This window comes from Pogona vitticeps, chromosome 6, assembly GCF_051106095.1.
Source record: "Pogona vitticeps strain Pit_001003342236 chromosome 6, PviZW2.1, whole genome shotgun sequence".
Lineage (NCBI taxonomy): Eukaryota > Metazoa > Chordata > Lepidosauria > Squamata > Agamidae > Pogona > Pogona vitticeps.
In genome coordinates this window covers 41,678,137-41,695,512 of record NC_135788.1, presented here as the reverse complement: position 1 = coordinate 41,695,512, position 17,376 = coordinate 41,678,137, and the positions used below count along the sequence as shown (strand labels likewise).

Sequence of the window (17,376 nt, the reverse complement as noted above, 5' to 3'; positions counted from 1 at the left end):
AAAAAACTAAGATCATGGCCACTGGTCCCATCCCTCCTGGCAAATAGAAGGGGAAGATATGGAGGCAGTGACAGATTTTACTTTCTTGGGCTCTATGATCACTGCAGATGGTGACAGCAGCCACAAAATTAAAAGACACATGCTTCTTGGGAGGAAAACGATGACAAACCTAGATAGCATCTTAAAAAGCAGAGACATCACCTTGCTGACAAAGGTCTGCATAGTCAAAGCTATAGTTTTCTAGTAGCAATGTATGGAAGTGAGAGCTAGATCATAAAGAAGGTTGATCGTCGAAGAATTGATGCTTTGGGATTGTGGTACTGGAGGAGACTCTTGAGAGTCCCCTGGACTGCAAAGAGAACAAACCTATCCATTTTGAAGGAAATCAACTCTGAGTGCTCCCTGGAAGGACAGATCCTGAAGCTGAGGCTCTAATTCTTTGGCCATCTCATGAGAAGAGAAGACTCCTTGGAAAAAACCCTCATGTTGGGAAAGAGTGAAGGCAAGAGGAAAAGGAGTGACAGAGGATGAGATGGACGGACAGTGTTCATCAAAGCTACCAACGTGAATTTGACCCAACTCCGGGAGGCAGCGGAAGACAGGAAGGCCTGGCGTGCTCTGGTCCACGGGGTCACGAAGAGTTGGACACTATTTAAAGACTAAACAACAACATGTAGTTAGTAAAGTTACAATCTGTCAGATTTTGGAAATGTCCCCACTTCTCCCCATTATGCAGGCAATGGTGAATGAGAAAGAGAAGCCCTGCTACTTTGTGCCAAATACTTGTTTAGTCCATGATTTTGTTTACACTGGCCAAACTGTTGTCTATGGGAAACTTGCAAATGAGCTAGCAGCTACCTTTTCATGACCCCCCCCCCCCCCGAAACTAACTGTGTTGAGAGATATACCACATTCGTTATATTTGGCATTAATCGATAGCTTTATACTCTTTTAATTTTCCAGTCCCCAGTTTGTCCATCCATGAGGGCTGAATCTTGTGGTAATCAATCCCACTAAATTTAACTGTTTGCCACTGTCCTACTTCTGCATCCACAGCCAGAAACAGAATTTAGAGGTAGCCCAAAATTGGAAAAAAGAAACTGATTTACTAATATGAGCATATGAGTGTCAAAACGTAAGTGGTTTCACCTCCAGCTATACAGTTGAGATTGTTTTGTTTGGTGACTATTCTTCAGGACTAATGGAGAGGATTTCTTTGAAGTTTGATTTCTGAAAACATGGAAAGATGCCTTAATGTGCTTTCAGCTTTGTAACATTGTCTTTTCACCTCATTTTCTTTTTTAGAATTGCTAGCAAACTGTTCCATGGATGCATTTATAATTAAATCAAGAAATGTTGGACAAGTTTATCATAGACATCATGCACCACATACTGTATTGGTTTCAGTGGTGTCAGCCGGGGTGGTTTTCTCAGTGCAACCATGACAGCAAGGTCTGCATAAAATACAAGGTTGCTGCCATAAAATGTTTTGCTGGATGTGGGACAGACAATAATTGACCAGTTAAAATAGGGGTCTCCAAACTTTTCAGCATGAGGGCCACATCATATATTTTACACATTTTTGAGAGCTGAAGGAATATACATGTGCATGGGAGTAGTAGGGTAATGGTAGCTTTATTCAAACTCAAATTTGACAGGTGCCACGCCCCCTTTTGGACCCCCAGCAGCGGAAGGGGAGGGACTTCCGGCGTCTAGGCTCGACCCAGGCCCCTTCCGGCAGAAGGGGCTGGTCGAGCGGTGACGTCGGGGGTTGTGGGGGTCACCGTGGGCCTATAGGGGTGTATTCCTAGAGTCTGGGGTCCCCCGTGACCCTAGGGTGGCCTGAGGATTGGTCCCCGAGGGGTTGTGCCACCCCCACGGCCCTGTGGACCAATGGGGAGCGGTTGGAGGGGCTTGGCTAGAAAGGGCGGCCCTAGGGCATGCCCCAGCATGCCTTTAGGCCCTGCATGACGTCAGGGGTTGTGGGGGTCACCGTGGGCCTATAGGTGTCTTTTCCTAGAGTCTGGGGTCCCCCGTGACCCTAGGGTAGCCTGAGGATTGGTCCCCGAGGGGTTGTGCCCCCCCATGGCCCCTGTGGACCAATGGGGAGCGGGTGGAGGGGGTTTGGCTAGAAAGGTTGGCCCTAGGGCATGCCTCAGCATGCCCTAGGCCCTGCAAGGGTGGGAAAGTCCCGGGGATTTGCAGAGAAGCTATAAACGTGGTTCAGGACCCTTCTGCGCGCTCTTGCGGCTCTTTGCAAAGGTCTTGTGGCTTTAAAGACATGGCTGACAAGGAGAACAAAGCTCCCGAGGCATGCCAAAAGCTTGCGGGAAAGCCCGGGAGGCGTTTGCGTCCCAAAGGCTACTATTATGGGCCGGTGGGATTTTCCATGCCGTTGTGTCCATTAGGAACTCCTACAAGACTAAAGGCTAGCCTTCCCAAAGACCCAGAAAAGTTAAGAAAAAAATGCAAGTCTGCAGAAGACGTATTTGTATTTACCGCAAAGCCTAAGCAGAAGCCGAAAAACACAAGAAAACCGGACTGCACACTGATGTGGGGTGATGATGAAGATGCTGAGCCTCAGTGCGTTGATGGCGAACAAGGGATAAAAAGAGATTTACAGAAGCCGCCGGGTTTTGCGGAGATTGACGATGGTGCTGAGCAGCAAATGTTGGCAGAGGCTCCAGACGAAGGCTTTGAGAGTGATAAAGAGAACCAAGTCAACCTGGTAAGACCAATTTTCTTTTTAAAAAGTCTTATTAAGGGTTCCGTTATAAGGGCTTTAAATGCCATAGTTAAGGATTTATGCTAGGGTTGGGGGGGCGGGGCGGTAAAGGGCCTTTTAAAAATGACTAAAACCTTGTTTCATTTTCAATCACAGGAGAGCTTGTTTCAAGCTCAAACTCAGGAGGGCCCTGAACATGATGGTGATGATGATGATGAGGGGCTTGAATGTGACTGTGGATATTGGGCGCACAGAAAGGCCCTGAAAGCGGCAGGTTGCATCCCTTCAAGAGAGAATACTTCCTGAATGACTATATAACCTGCAAATATATCCTGTATTGTGTGTGTGTGTGTGTGCTTCTACCTGTACCTTCTGCTGTATTGCGTGTGTTTCTACCTATGTCTTCTGTAAAAGCTAAAATGTCTGCCCTGTATTTCTACTAGCACTGAGATTTAGATGTATGCTTTACAATATTCTTGTAATATACTGTCTTTTAATAAAGAGTCTTTATTGTACCATACATTGCTCATATATGTGCTAATGGCTGAGCTGGATGCACGGGGGAAATTATTGCACAATATCTATTATACACCCTCATCAGCGGGGAGTTTTGGAGGTCTGAAGCCTCTCTTTAGGGAGGCCAAAAAACAGGTGAAAACCTTGAAACTCGGAGATGTTTCTCGATGGCTGTCCGACCAGGATGCCTATACGTTGCATAGGCCTGCTAGAATTCATTTTAAAAGAAATAAGACCGTGGTTTCCAAAATAGATGATCAATGGCAGGCAGATTTGGTTGATATGCAACAATATGCTTGGCACAACAAGGGTTGCAAGTATATTCTGGTCTGTATAGACATTCTTTCTAAGTACGGCTGGGTAAAAGCGCTCAAAGGCAAAACAGGCAAAGAAGTGGCCAGAGCCTTTGAAGCCATTTTCAAACAAGATGGAAGAAAACCTGACAAAATACAGACGGATCGTGGCGGTGAATTTCTAAACAGACCTGTAAGCAGTTTATTCAAGAAATGTGGAATACAGCATTTTGTCACCAATAATGAGGTCAAAGCAGGGGTTGTTGAGAGGTTTAACAGAACATTAAAAACAAAAATGTGGAGGTATTTCACGGCTAATAACACCTACAGGTATGTGGATGTATTACCGCAGTTCCTTAAAAGTTATAACCATAGCCTTCATAGAACTATTAAATGTAGGCCTGTAGATGTGAATCATCACAATGACATGGTCGTCTGTATTTTGTCAGGTTTTCTTCCATCTTGTTTGAAAATGGCTTCAAAGGCTCTGGCCACTTCTTTGCCTGTTTTGCCTTTGAGCGCTTTTACCCAGCCGTACTTAGAAAGAATGTCTATACAGACCAGAATATACTTGCAACCCTTGTTGTGCCGAGCATATTGTTGCATATCAACCAAATCTGCCTGCCATTGATCATCTATTTTGGAAACCACGGTCTTATTTCTTTTAAAATGAATTCTAGCAGGCCTATGCAACGTATAGGCATCCTGGTCGGACAGCCATCGAGAAACATCTCCGAGTTTCAAGGTTTTCACCTGTTTTTTGGCCTCCCTAAAGAGAGGCTTCAGACCTCCAAAACTCCCCGCTGATGAGGGTGTATAATAGATATTGTGCAATAATTTCCCCCGTGCATCCAGCTCAGCCATTAGCACATATATGAGCAATGTATGGTACAATAAAGACTCTTTATTAAAAGACAGTATATTACAAGAATATTGTAAAGCATACATCTAAATCTCAGTGCTAGTAGAAATACAGGGCAGACATTTTAGCTTTTACAGAAGACATAGGTAGAAACACACGCAATACAGCAGAAGGTACAGGTAGAAGCACACACACACACACACAATACAGGATATATTTGCAGGTTATATAGTCATTCAGGAAGTATTCTCTCTTGAAGGGATGCAACCTGCCGCTTTCAGGGCCTTTCTGTGCGCCCAATATCCACAGTCACATTCAAGCCCCTCATCATCATCATCACCATCATGTTCAGGGCCCTCCTGAGTTTGAGCTTGAAACAAGCTCTCCTGTGATTGAAAATGAAACAAGGTTTTAGTCATTTTTAAAAGGCCCTTTACCGCCCCGCCCCCCCCCAACCCTAGCATAAATCCTTAACTATGGCATTTAAAGCCCTTATAACGGAACCCTTAATAAGACTTTTTAAAAAGAAAATTGGTCTTACCAGGTTGACTTGGTTCTCTTTATCACTCTCAAAGCCTTCGTCTGGAGCCTCTGCCAACATTTGCTGCTCAGCACCATCATCAATCTCCGCAAAACCCGGCGGCTTCTGTAAATCTCTTTTTATCCCTTGTTCGCCATCAACGCACTGAGGCTCAGCATCTTCATCATCACCCCACATCAGTGTGCAGTCCGGTTTTCTTGTGTTTTTCGGCTTCTGCTTAGGCTTTGCGGTAAATACAAATACGTCTTCTGCAGACTTGCATTTTTTTCTTAACTTTTCTGGGTCTTTGGGAAGGCTAGCCTTTAGTCTTGTAGGAGTTCCTAATGGACACAACGGCATGGAAAATCCCACCGGCCCATAATAGTAGCCTTTGGGACGCAAACGCCTCCCGGGCTTTCCCGCAAGCTTTTGGCATGCCTCGGGAGCTTTGTTCTCCTTGTCAGCCATGTCTTTAAAGCCACAAGACCTTTGCAAAGAGCCGCAAGAGCGCGCAGAAGGGTCCCGAACCACGTTTATAGCTTCTCTGCAAATCCCCGGGACTTTCCCACCCTTGCAGGGCCTAGGGCATGCTGAGGCATGCCCTAGGGCCAACCTTTCTAGCCAAACCCCCTCCACCCGCTCCCCATTGGTCCACAGGGGCCGTGGGGGGGGCACAACCCCTCGGGGACCAATCCTCAGGCTACCCTAGGGTCACGGGGGACCCCAGACTCTAGGAAAAGACACCTATAGGCCCACGGTGACCCCCACAACCCCTGACGTCATGCAGGGCCTAAAGGCATGCTGGGGCATGCCCTAGGGCCGCCCTTTCTAGCCAAGCCCCTCCAACCGCTCCCCATTGGTCCACAGGGCCGTGGGGGTGGCACAACCCCTCGGGGACCAATCCTCAGGCCACCCTAGGGTCACGGGGGACCCCAGACTCTAGGAATACACCCCTATAGGCCCACGGTGACCCCCACAACCCCCGACGTCACCGCTCGACCAGCCCCTTCCGCCGGAAGGGGCCTGGGTCGAGCCTAGACGCCGGAAGTCCCTCCCCTTCCGCTGCTGGGGGTCCAAAAGGGGGCGTGGCACCTGTCAAATTTGAGTTTGAATAAAGCTACCATTACCCTACTACTCATGGGCTGAAGGAAATGGACTGGAGCCTGCAGACTTGAGCCTGTGGTGTTTGCCAGGCCAGATAAAAAGGCAAGGTTGGCCAGATGTGGCCCGTGAGCCATAGTTTGGAGATCCCTGAGTTAAAAGAACAGTGAGATATAAGACAGTTCAGAAGGAAGTCCTGTGTCTGCTGAGATGTGTGAACAGTCCTTTCTTGTCTTCTGAGGTAAACTGTTGTGAAGCTCACACATTAAAACCACATTTCTTTTATTTACGCTTCTTGGGTGAGTACTGTATGTTTTCCTTTAAGTTTGATAACAATTTCAGATGAGCGTATCTTTTTACCTTTCCATGTTCACTGAATATTACCATAGATGCATACAAATCAGTTCCACTTCTGACCCTCTATTATTTTTTAAACTTTCTCTTATGTCTTTTTCCTTAGGACAATGCATTATGGTAAAAGTGGAAGAGAAACACAGTGCCTATTGCTTAAGTTATTGGGATAACTACTGTTTTTTAAAAAAAGGCTTTATAGTTATATATGTTTTCTATTTCTTTTTTATTTTGTTTTATGATGCTCATAAGACATGTTGCACACTACTCTGCAGTGGAAATGTGGGGTACAAATTGTATATGGTAATTAACAAAATATGTGCTAAAGTGAAGACAGCTGTCCAAAGCGTTCCTGCTCTTGGGCCCCTTCATTCCTGTAAAGAGACCGTGTTGGGTGAACTGGGCTCAAGTAAACAGTAATACTGTATCTCTCCAGCGAAGGGATGTGCGATAGTGCAGTCTGGACAATTTTAAGATGCCCACGGGTGCGATTCGCGAAACAATGTAGTAACTCGCCTATTTCCTATGTGTTAACCCGATCCTCAGGAAGGGCATTCTCAAGTAGCTTGTAAGACCGAAACCGGGGAACCGCGACTTTACTCAAGAGTTAGCCTCTGTCCTCCACGATGTCGCTTCCCCACGGTGTCCCCAAGTTTAGGTGCTGTCATTTTCTCTTTAAACTTATCCCCCTTACTCTTTATGCCGTGTTTTGCTCTGTCCAAGACTTTCTTATTCCTGGCTGCTGCTTTCTCACATCACCTCCCACCTTGCGCGCCGAGCGCTAGCTTTCTTCGACACGAGCGACTTCTCCCTCGTCTGAAGAGGCTTGCCTTTGTTTACCTCCTGCGCGGGTCGTCGACTGTGGAAGAGAAAAGCAGGAGGCAGCAAGTGGCGAGGCGGCAATCGTCTCCCACTCCCCCCGCCCCGCCCGCCGATACATCGCCTCATCCGCCTTGCAACCTTTCCTCTCACGCGCGATTTTTAGGGGGTTCTCCATCCTCCCTTCTCGGTTTCTTTCCCTCCCCTTCTCTCTCTCTTTGAGGTGGCACAAGAACGACACATGCCCAGCAAAGAGCTAGCGGGGGCAGCCGCCACCAAGCCGCGCGGTGCAGCTTGAAGGAAGCAGCAACACCGGCGGCAGCAAAAAAGAAAAGGCGGGACTGCCGAAGAGACCCTTCCAGCGGCGGTGCTTCCCCCTCACCCACCCGCCACCCGCCGCCTCCAGCTCCTCGTCCCCTCCCGAAGGCGGCTCGCCGGTGGTGTTCTTCGCGCTCTCCTCACCCACGGCGCTCGTGGCCCTCCTCAATCCCACCGGGCTGCTTGCTGTCGCTCTTCCCTCACAGCAGGCGCTCGGCTGGCCGAAGGCGGTGGCGGCGAGGGAGGCTCCCGGAGAATGAGGAGCTCGGCTGGGAGCAGGAAAGAGAGGAGCTGCTCGGAGCCAAAGCCCAGCCTAGGAGCGGTAAGTTCAGGAGCCCGGGCGGCACCCCTCTCCCCTCCCGCCTGCATTCCTCTCAGGGTCGGACGGAGCGGCTGAGAATACTCGCGCCCCTTCCTCTCTGTAACTCCGTCCCCCCGCCTTCCCCCCCTTCCCCCCTGTTTTTTTTTTGCGCGGCTGAACGGCGGGAAGAAAGGACTCTCCGAAACGGAGTTGCCTCTCCTTCTCCCACCGCCTTGTGCTGCTTGGAAGCGCCACTCGTGAAGGCGCAAAGGAGGCGCACCGACCCACGGTGACCCGGTGACCGGTGCGCGAGGATGACTCTCTGGGTGGACCGAGCGAAGTTTCCGAAATGTAAGGGGCGCATTTTGGAGTTGGTGCTGCTCGAGGCGCGCCGGGTCGGTCGTTTGGAGAGTGTCGGGAAGTCAAGCGGGAGCTGTGGCTCGGGGATCTTCTGATGTCAGCGACATTCCTACTAAAACGGACAGGTGCGCTCCCCCCCGTGCTTTCCCTGCCCGAAGCAGCAGTGCAGCCTACCAGGCTGGATGCCGCGCGTCTTCCTTGAGCCATTGCAGTTGGCTGAAGGTTCCTGCTCTTTAGTTCTCTACGGAACAACTCCTTTGATCAGATGGTTCTGCTTATCGGGTTTTCTTTACTTCCTGCCAAAGATACACGGAAGGGGGAAGCCAGTACTATAGGTTTGCCTTTTAAGGGCAGAGGAGGCACTGCCTTCCGCTTCAGGTGCAGGTTGTCCCCGGCAGCATCCCACTCCTGACCTGCAGCCTTGCTCCACCTGTGTTCCCCTCCTGCTGGATATATGTTGAAATGTGTGCTTGCTTTTTGGGTTTGTGTGAGGGTCCCCACTTTTGTGTCCCGCAAGCCACAGTGGCTCCAGCTCCTTCTTCTTGCTCTGCCAATCATCCTTGGCTCTTTCAACCTGTGCTGTGTCTTCTGTCCCACCAACAATAATGGACACCAACTGTCTCAGAAGGTAGCTTTCTTTTGCCGTCCCCCCTCCGAGTTACCTAGAGTGTCTCTATTTTGATTTTATAACTAAAATTATAAGGGTATATAATATGTTGAAGTGCTAACCTTCATGGAAAAGTCATTTTCTGAATGGGTTGTTTCCCCCTGAATCTCATAGCAAATACACTCTGTGCATGTGCCAAGGCATTCCGTTCAAATTTCATATGAAGTATAGTATCCAAAAAACAGGTCCTAGGCTCGGGAATGGATGAGCAGTGTCTAAAGTATGCTTAGCCAATAATGTTGTAAAACTACATAACTCCAGTGACCTTAAAGGTAACACTAAGATCTTGATTGGTTAGTATATTTTGGAGTTTAAATGCTTAAATGAAAACATTTTTGTAAACAGCAACAAAAGCAGTTGTGTTGTTTTTTCTTGTGACTGTAAGATGGATGTGTATTTCACTGTCTTAGATAAGTGCTGTTGAGTATTCAGTAGAATCGAAACAAGGAGAAATGTTTGGAAGGAGGGGCCCATTCTAGCACCCACTCTTCGAGGACAAGTAAACTGTGGCTAGGAAAGGCAATGGGTGTCATACTGCTAAAGTGTAAACCTTCCCCAACCTTGGCATCTGTGCTAATTTACAAAAGTAATTACATTTTGAAAAAGTTAAGTGGCGTGACATATGTTTAGAGAATTATTCTTTCTGGTTTATTACTTTCTTAGGGGGATTATTTGAGCTTGCTTTTTAGCTGTACCTAATGTAAGTCAATTTGCATACAAATCTTCTGTAACCCAAAACAGGTATTTAACAATTATGGAGTTGCAGTGCACTATGTCCTCATTTTAAAATGACTTTAGCTATTTCTTGCCATTTCCCCTAAATGTAACTTTGGTGCTTAGGGAGGAGGAAAGAAAAGAGGAAGAGTTCAGCTGAAGACTTTTGAAGAAATAACATAAAGTAATGACTTATATTAGTAGGTTGGGATTTAGTGCCACTGCACTGTATATGATGAATACAGTAGTTGCCATGAAACTGAAAGGAATCTTTCTTTCATCCAGATTTCTGACCGTTTCTTTAAGAAAAGAGAAATTTACAGTGATTTCTAATACTACTACTTCACATTCCACCTACTTGCGGTTTGTTTTTTCATTACACTGTCACCTTAAGAAAGGCATACAAGTGGATAAAGCATTTAAGCAAATGAAGTAAGGTAATGTGTGCATAAATTGCTTTCCAATGCACAAAATCATCATCATTATCATGATTGTCATCTTAAAGGAACAATGCATTAAAATACTTTTAAATTCCCTTTAGCTACAGTGTTTTCTTATTCTTACTGTTAAAGATAACAGTGATTTCCCCCTAGATAAAAAAATAACCTTTTAAAAAACTGTCTCAAATCTTACAGGGATTCAGGATAATATTTATGATAGTTTTATAATATTTATTTATTTATTGTTGTTATTCGTCAAGTTGTTTTGGCTTATAATGATCCTAAAAGTTTTCAAGGTATGCAAAATGTAAAGGATGGCTTACTATTGACACTGCCCCATGGGTTTTCATGGACAAGTAGGGATTTGAACCCATGTCTCCAAAATCTTAGTCTCACACTCTAAGTACTACCATTATTTGTTTACTGCTTATGTTTATATTCTGCTCTTTCCCCCAGGAGTTCAAGATAGCATACATGGCTCCCCCCCTGTTCATTTTATCCTCACAGCAATCCTGAAATGGTGTTCAGGTTGACACAGAGTTTCATACCTCACTTTGAACATAGATCCTTCCAGACTCTATTCAGCACTCAGGGTGTGATATGTGGCTTATTGTTTGGTGTACTTCTGGTGCACTTTGGTTTGCCCTATTTTCTGGCAACTGTGCATGTTTTACATAAGAGACATTCATCCCACCCCTTTTGCCAGCTGTTCTGCTCCTTTCTAGCACGGTGCTAGGATTGCAGCTTATTTGGTGTGATTGGGAGTGGTCCTGGTTATCCCTTTCTGCAGTCTGTGTGGTTGCTTAATTCACATCCGAAGAGAGCTGTGGACAGCATTGTCTTTGATGACAATCCTAAAACTTATGCAGTGAGTTGTAACAGTAGAAAGGTAGCAGAGAAATCCTCTCCTCTGTTTTCTTGTCACATTTTTTTTTTAAAAAATATTATCCTATGTAATACAGTGCTATTTCATATATAAGGGAAGTATCCATGCAAGGTTGATGTATTGCTGTAGTGCTATGCCACTTACTAAATTAAACAGTATAAAAAAGGGGAAGTTGCCATGGTACATGGAACAACAGCCACAACAAAAGGCAGGGAAAGGGGTGGGGTATCAATAATTGAAAAGGAGAGAAATTTGAGAGATCTGACATGCTGTCTGGATCTTTCTCACAGAAGAAACCTCCCATGTGAATGGAAGGATCATTCAAGTGTAAGATAAAATAGATCATACTGAAGATAAGAGTATTTCGAATGTGGCCCAGATTACTCCAAATTCTCCCATCTAGTCACACTCTTGGCAACTGCATTATGCTAGCATTCTTCATTAAATGTTTGTGGCCTATGGACAGGAGCTCACATAGTGCTTCCAAGGAAGTGGATGTGAACAGTGGAGTTTATATCTTTAGAATATATAGCAATATATTCCTACAATGTATTCAGAAAATGATTTTTCATAGCAAGGCTATGCATATCTACTTTAGTCTTGATATGTTATGAAGGCCTCCCCCACTCACTTAAGTATGCATAGAACTGCACTCTAAGAAATACAGTAAGTCCTTTTAAAGTCAATGGAGTTTTCCAAAGAAATATAGAATTGCAGCTTTAGCTTTACAACAGTTGTGTGAACTGACATAAGCAATTCAGCTCTGTTTGATTAATGTTTATTATATCATTTTTCTATTGAAATAACAACCAGGATTGAACAGGACATGAACCTTAGGTTTGTGAATCTGAAAATAATCACTGTATCACAAAGCTCATAACATTTTAATAAATAAATGTGTTTCTGGTATCTTTTTACCATGTTACGGGAATTAGGCCATTCAGCATGTAAAAGACATCTGGCTAAGGCTTGAAACATAATCTTAAACAAAGATATACTTCTAAGACAAACTTAACAGTATCCTTCTTAGGGTGAGCACAGCTGATGAGCATTTTGTAATCTGCTGTCCACTTAACAACAGATTTATGGATTTGTAGGCAGGCAATGAAACTTTGGGGTATTCATTGCAAGTAGCTCAATGAATGCCTAAAAGACATCCATGTGAAACTGAAGGCTCAGACCATAAATATCTCACAGTTGGAACTCTGCTTATGCATGGTAAATTGCATGCTTGAACTGTATTGAAGCACGGCTGAACAAGGAACCTTTTGGATACTGAACCTGAGTTGCCTGTACACCACTGCAGTACAGTGGGGTCTTGACTTGAGAACTTAATCCGTATTGGAAGGCGGTTCTCAAGTCAAAAAGTCTGTAAGTCAAGTCTCCATTGACCTACAGTGCATTGAAAACCGATTAATCCCGTAACAGGCCGTTTTTGTTCCATTTTGGTTTTTTTCTGGTCTGTAAGTCAAATCTCAGTCTGCAAGTCAAACCTAAATTTTGCGGCCAGAGAAGTCTGTAACTCAAAAAGTCTGTAAGTCAAGCCGTCTGTAAGTCAAGGGTCCACTGTATTGCTTGTGTGTCCATCATGTCCAGTGCATGTCCTGTATGTTTAGAATAGCAGTTCTCTTCGTTCAAGGAATAATGCATTACTAGGGGCAAGGAGGGGTGGGTCAGATCTTTCCCAAAAAGATGTGTGAGTTAAATCTCCCCCCCCAAACTAAACTGATTGCTCAAAAAAGTAGCCCAAAACTCTGCTAGCTCTCACATTTTCATTCCTAGTTCCTGCTTTGTCTTTTTCCTTATCTTGAAAGAAAGCAGTTGTGATGAGAAAAGCAACAAGGATATGCTGGGAGAAAGTTCTTTTTTCCCTTCCTCTGTCTTCCTGACCAAGACACAGAATGCTACTGACCACAGGAGATGCTATTTTCCCAAATGCAGCCGCAATCAAAACATCCACCCACCCCTTGGTCCTCTTGCCATATGCCCAAACTGTTGCTTCTGCCATAACCACATGGAAGATAAGAGAAGCAGAAGTTTGTTTTTGTGAGGAATTCATTGGGAGATCATACCAGGTTGTTGCTGTTGTTTAGTCGTTAAGTTGTGTCCGACTCTTCGTGACCCCATGGACCAGAGCACGCCAGGCCCTCCTGTCCTCCACAGCCTCCTGGAGTTTGGTCAAATTCATGTTGGTAGCTTTGATGACACTGTCCAATCATCTTGTCCTCTGTTGTCCCCTTCTCCTCTTGCCTTCACATTTTCCCAACATCAGGTTCTCTTCCAGGGAGTCTTCTCTTCTCATGAGATGGCCAAAGTATTGGAGCCTCAGCTTCAGGATCTGGCCTTCCAGTGAGCACTCAGGGTTGATTTCCTTCAAAATGGATAGGTTTGTTCTCCTTGCAGTTCAGGGGACTCTTAAAAGTCTCCTCTAGCACCACAATTCGTAAATAGTAGGGAACCCTATATACAACTGTGGCATCCATCCAGGTCATGAATATTCATATGCTATCTGCATAGACCAATGGGAGTGCTGGAGGGGTGGAGTCATGAGATACAAGAGACTCAGCAGGAGGAGGGAGAGTTTAGATAGGGAGTTTTGAGACTGAGAGATAAGGAGTCAGTGAGTTAGTTGAGGAGATTGAAAGTTTTGGAGTTTGGGCAGGAGAATGGTGGTTGAGAGTGGATAAAGGAGGATGTTTGTTTAAGAGTTAACAATATTGCTTGTCCTGTTAACATCTGTAACAATAAACAATTTCTATTTGGTTCTTTTTAAAATGACATATGGCCTGGACATATATCATTAATAATAGATAATGTTAATGTAATCAGCTGGTGGCAGCTGAAAGACACGTAGCGTGAGCTCTTAGTTTGATGAAACAAGCAGGGGCCGCGTGGGAACGTGACAACAACATACAAGGAGGCAGTGCAAAGGCCACAAGAGGGTGGGACAACAGCCATAAGAGTTGCCCTCTTGTATGTTGTGGATAAGGCTGCGGTAAACCACAAATAACTGAAACTACAGATAACAATCCCACAGATATGGGGAGTTCTACTGTACACTGATTCTGTACTAGTTATATTGGTTGCAAGTGCATTTCAGGGTCTGAATTTAAAGTGCTGTCTATCACCTTGAAAGCTCTACATTACTTGGGAATAGCTTGTTTATTAAAATTTAATTTTTTATTAAAATAAATAAAATAAAATAAATTAATTTAATAAGAAGAATAGACAAATAGTATTTTTATAAAGGCAAATAACTGTAGCATGTTCTGATTGATCAGAAGGAGCTGCAGTTATTTCCATTTCTGTTACTTTTTTGTTTTTATTTTGTGCTGCCGTTTCATTGAGATACATGTTATAAATTTGTTTTATGTTTTTTATGTGTAGACTGCTATGAGATGGTTTTTGTCAAGTGCTGGAATAAGAATATAAAAGCAAAATATAATATATTTTTAATAAATAAATACACTCAATAGTTTATGGGAAGTTAGGAGTGTCCTAAGAAGGAAAAGATTTATATGAACATCTAGAACCTAAGGGGGTTAAAAATAAGAGTCTGCCAAAAAGTATGGGTATGAGCAGAATAGAACTGGGTAGACAATACATGTAAAGTTGATTCTTTTATTTCATTTTGCCCATTTAATCAAACCAGGGCAAACCTGTCACAGACAATTACATTTGGAATGCAGTGTGTATTTATTTATTTATTTAAAATATTTTCACCCTGCCTTTCTCCTTGAAAAGGACCCAAGGCAGCTTACAACAATGAAATACCATTTTTAAAGTTGAAAACAATGAACATACAATGGTGGTTAGTATCATTAAAATACAATATGTAAATCTATGAACAATTAATACGGAGGCATCTCACATCCTTAACAGGCACTATTAAGGCAAAGATCAAAAAGTATACAAAATTTTAAAAGAAGTTACTCTGAGAAATGGAAAACATTAGTACTAAAAATCCAGTCAAAACAGTAATCCATAACAATCTGTCTAAAAATCACACACAGGTGGCTGGTTACTGAGGGAAGGCTTCCTGAAGAGTAAGGTCTTTGCCTGTTTGTGGAAGGATAGCAAAGATGGGGCCAGTCTGGCTTCTTGTGGGAAGGAGTTCCAAAATGGGTGCAGCAACAGAGAAAACTCTCTCATGTGTCCCCATCAGATGCATCTGTGAAGGTGGTGGGACAGAGAGAAAGGCCTCTCCTGATGATCTTAACACCTGAGGCAACTCATAATTGGAGATAGGGTCTTTGAGATAGCTTGGACCCAGGCCATTTAGGACTTTATAGATTAAAACCAGCACTTTAGATTGTGCCTGGTAGCTGATCATAAAACAGTGCCCCCAATTCCCATTCCAGCGAGATGGGAAGATACTGTGGTCAATAGTATCGAAAACCAATGAGAGATCCAGCAAAACCAACAGGGACACCTATCCAGTTCTCGTTGCAGGTTATCTACCAAGGCAACCAAAGCTGTCTCTGTCCCATAACTAGGCCTGAAGACAGATTGAAACGGATCTAGATACTCTGTCTTATCCAGGAACCAGTGGAGCTGAGAGACCACAACCCAGTCTATTACTTTCCCCAAGAATGGGATATTAGATACTGGTTGGCAATTATCCAGTATTGTATAGGTCCAAAAAGGGCTTTTTAAACAATGATCTTACTATTTCATGTTTGTTTGGAAGTTAATTGTATTCCCAATTAAGTTTGTTTGGGATTATAGACAAGCAGTGTTATCCTAGGAATGTTAAAGCAAGTCCCATTGTGCTGTGTGGGAATTATTCCTAAACGGTTATGTATGAGTTCGTAACCTTACAGTAATTATGAAACACATCTGAAATATCACTGAAAATAGGATGAGTATATTTCTGCAAACTACGGAATTACTGAAATAGTACATATGTACCCATAAAACAGTAAATAGGATAGGATAGCCCAGTGGCTTAGGTATCTGACCGGGGAGCCAGAGGCTGGGAGTTTGATATCTCACTGTGCTCCCTGACAGGGGTTGGACTTGATGATCCATAGGATCCTTCCCAGTTGTAAGATTATTTTGGACTGACTGACGGTGAAGCATAGCTATCCCCACTTCATTCTTGTTTTTCCCCCAAGATACCTGCTTTTCTCTTGATGAATGTATTTCAGAAAGAGAAGTTGCTTTTCTAGGTGTCACTGTTAGATTTAGATGGAAAAAAAGCAGGTTCAACTATCTGCCTGAGGAAGCCGGATGTTTTGGGAAAAGTCTCTCTCAACACAGTTGATTTCAGAACTGTTGTGAACTGAAATGTCACTTTCATCTCCTTGGAAGGAAAACATGATAATAATGTAGCTAATAATAATGATATTAGGTGATTATCCAGAAATAGCAACCAAAGATGTATGTTAAGCTTTTGATCATAAAATTAGCACTTCTATCTTAAGTCATAGACAAAAAAAGGTGCACGTAAGATTATTTTTAGACTAGTATTCTTTTTAATCTTCAGCTTCAAAGAAACACTTCACTTTGTAAGTGTGATGTCTCCAAATAAATGTTAGCCTTTGTTTAACAATACTGCTTGTTCACTTTATCAGAACCTTGATTTCATTTGAAGCATCCTTGTTAAGAGAAATCCACAGGATAGCTAAAAGGAATGTAGTGTATATCACTAATTTTGTTTTTTTACATATAATTTAGTAGTGCTTGATCTAATAGTATTTTAACGCTTTAGCTGGGATTATGGTTGACTGATGCATGAATGGAGATAGGAAATGACATTTATAGAAATGCTGAAGGCAAATAATATTGCTCAGGCTGCAGAGCAGGAGGATGGAAGGTATGAGAAATCCTGATCAATGGAGGGAACTGCATGGTTCTTTTCTATATTTGCTTTCATAGGGACCAAGTACTGTTTCTGGATTACCCAAATATAATTTTTTTTATTTTGAATTGAAAACAGTTTAATGGAGTCCCTCACTCCCTTGACTGCAACTGAATAGTCTGCTCAGTTATTTTTTAAGACTTTTATCTCGCACTCTGTATTCTCTACCTCCACAGAAACCTGTCTCCCCTTAGATATGGTATATCACCATAGATGATACCTGAGCAGCTTATCCAGGCATACAGAGAAAAAAAGAAATCAATCTTTCTATTATGTGCTAACACGGCAAAAATGATCAACCTCAGTTTTTATGTGCTGACACAGCAAAAGTTGCAAACTAATTCATCCTTTTTTGTGGTTTTTGGAAGCTTGTATTATAGGGAAAATTAATAAATGCCATTTAAGTTAAGATTGGGAAAAGAGTGCAACTCCCATCAACTTGTCTCAGTATATATAATGGTGTGGAACTCTGGGATGTGTAGTTCAACAAAGTTTTGGAGAACTGTACTTTGTCCATATGTGATGCAGATTATAATTTTTCTGTATTAAGAACTCATCCTTTTGGCTCCTGAAGATTTATACCTGACTGAATGCAAGGCAGGGCATATGAAATCAGATGAAAATGGAAATCTTTTTGTTT

At 43.5% G+C, this 17,376-nt stretch overlaps 2 protein-coding genes and 2 long non-coding RNA genes across 18 annotated transcripts in view; 2 read left to right on the top strand and 2 right to left on the bottom strand.

Moving 5' to 3' along the window:
- Positions 1–2,258: 2,258 nt before the first annotated feature.
- On the top strand, positions 2,259–3,245 carry LOC140705886 (uncharacterized). Its single transcript, XM_078377274.1, has 2 exons — positions 2,259–2,728; positions 2,882–3,245. The coding sequence occupies exons 1-2, from the start codon at positions 2,282–2,284 to the stop codon at positions 3,029–3,031; spliced, it is 597 nt and encodes a 198-aa protein (XP_078233400.1). The 5' UTR covers positions 2,259–2,281; the 3' UTR covers positions 3,032–3,245.
- Positions 3,246–4,418: 1,173 nt separating this feature from the next.
- LOC144583472 (uncharacterized) lies at positions 4,419–5,015 on the bottom strand. Its single transcript, XR_013537245.1, has 2 exons — positions 4,938–5,015; positions 4,419–4,782 (listed from the first exon to the last, which is right to left on the bottom strand). It is a non-coding gene; the product is annotated as an uncharacterized LOC144583472 (long non-coding RNA).
- Positions 5,016–6,563: 1,548 nt separating this feature from the next.
- Positions 6,564–12,055, bottom strand: LOC144583469 (uncharacterized). Of its 2 annotated transcripts, none has more exons than XR_013537241.1 (2): positions 8,341–12,055; positions 6,564–7,227 (listed from the first exon to the last, which is right to left on the bottom strand). It is a non-coding gene; the product is annotated as an uncharacterized LOC144583469 (long non-coding RNA). The 2 variants fall into 2 exon arrangements; XR_013537242.1 differs by lacking the exon at positions 8,341–12,055 and adding an exon at positions 7,650–7,779.
- Positions 7,732–17,376, top strand: part of ZNF385D (zinc finger protein 385D) — a 528,097-nt gene continuing 518,452 nt past the window's right edge. For 13 of the 14 annotated variants that reach the window (XM_078377266.1, XM_078377271.1, XM_073003387.2 and 10 more), the window contains exon 1: positions 7,732–7,827. The gene's annotated coding sequence lies outside the window, so the exon portion shown is untranslated. Of the gene's footprint in view, positions 7,828–8,117; positions 8,292–17,376 lie in introns of those variants that run through there. The other variant, XM_073003381.2, reaches the window with a different exon arrangement.

What these genes read in the sequence shown, in the direction of transcription:
- LOC140705886 (XM_078377274.1), top strand. Translation starts at nt 2,282, where the DNA reads ATGGCTGACAAGGAGAACAAAGCTCCCGAGGCATGCCAAAAGCTTGCG. An exon ending in AAGAGAACCAAGTCAACCTG is followed by an intron (nt 2,729 to 2,881) that starts GTAAGACCAATT and finishes TTTCAATCACAG; the next exon opens with GAGAGCTTGTTTCAAGCTCA.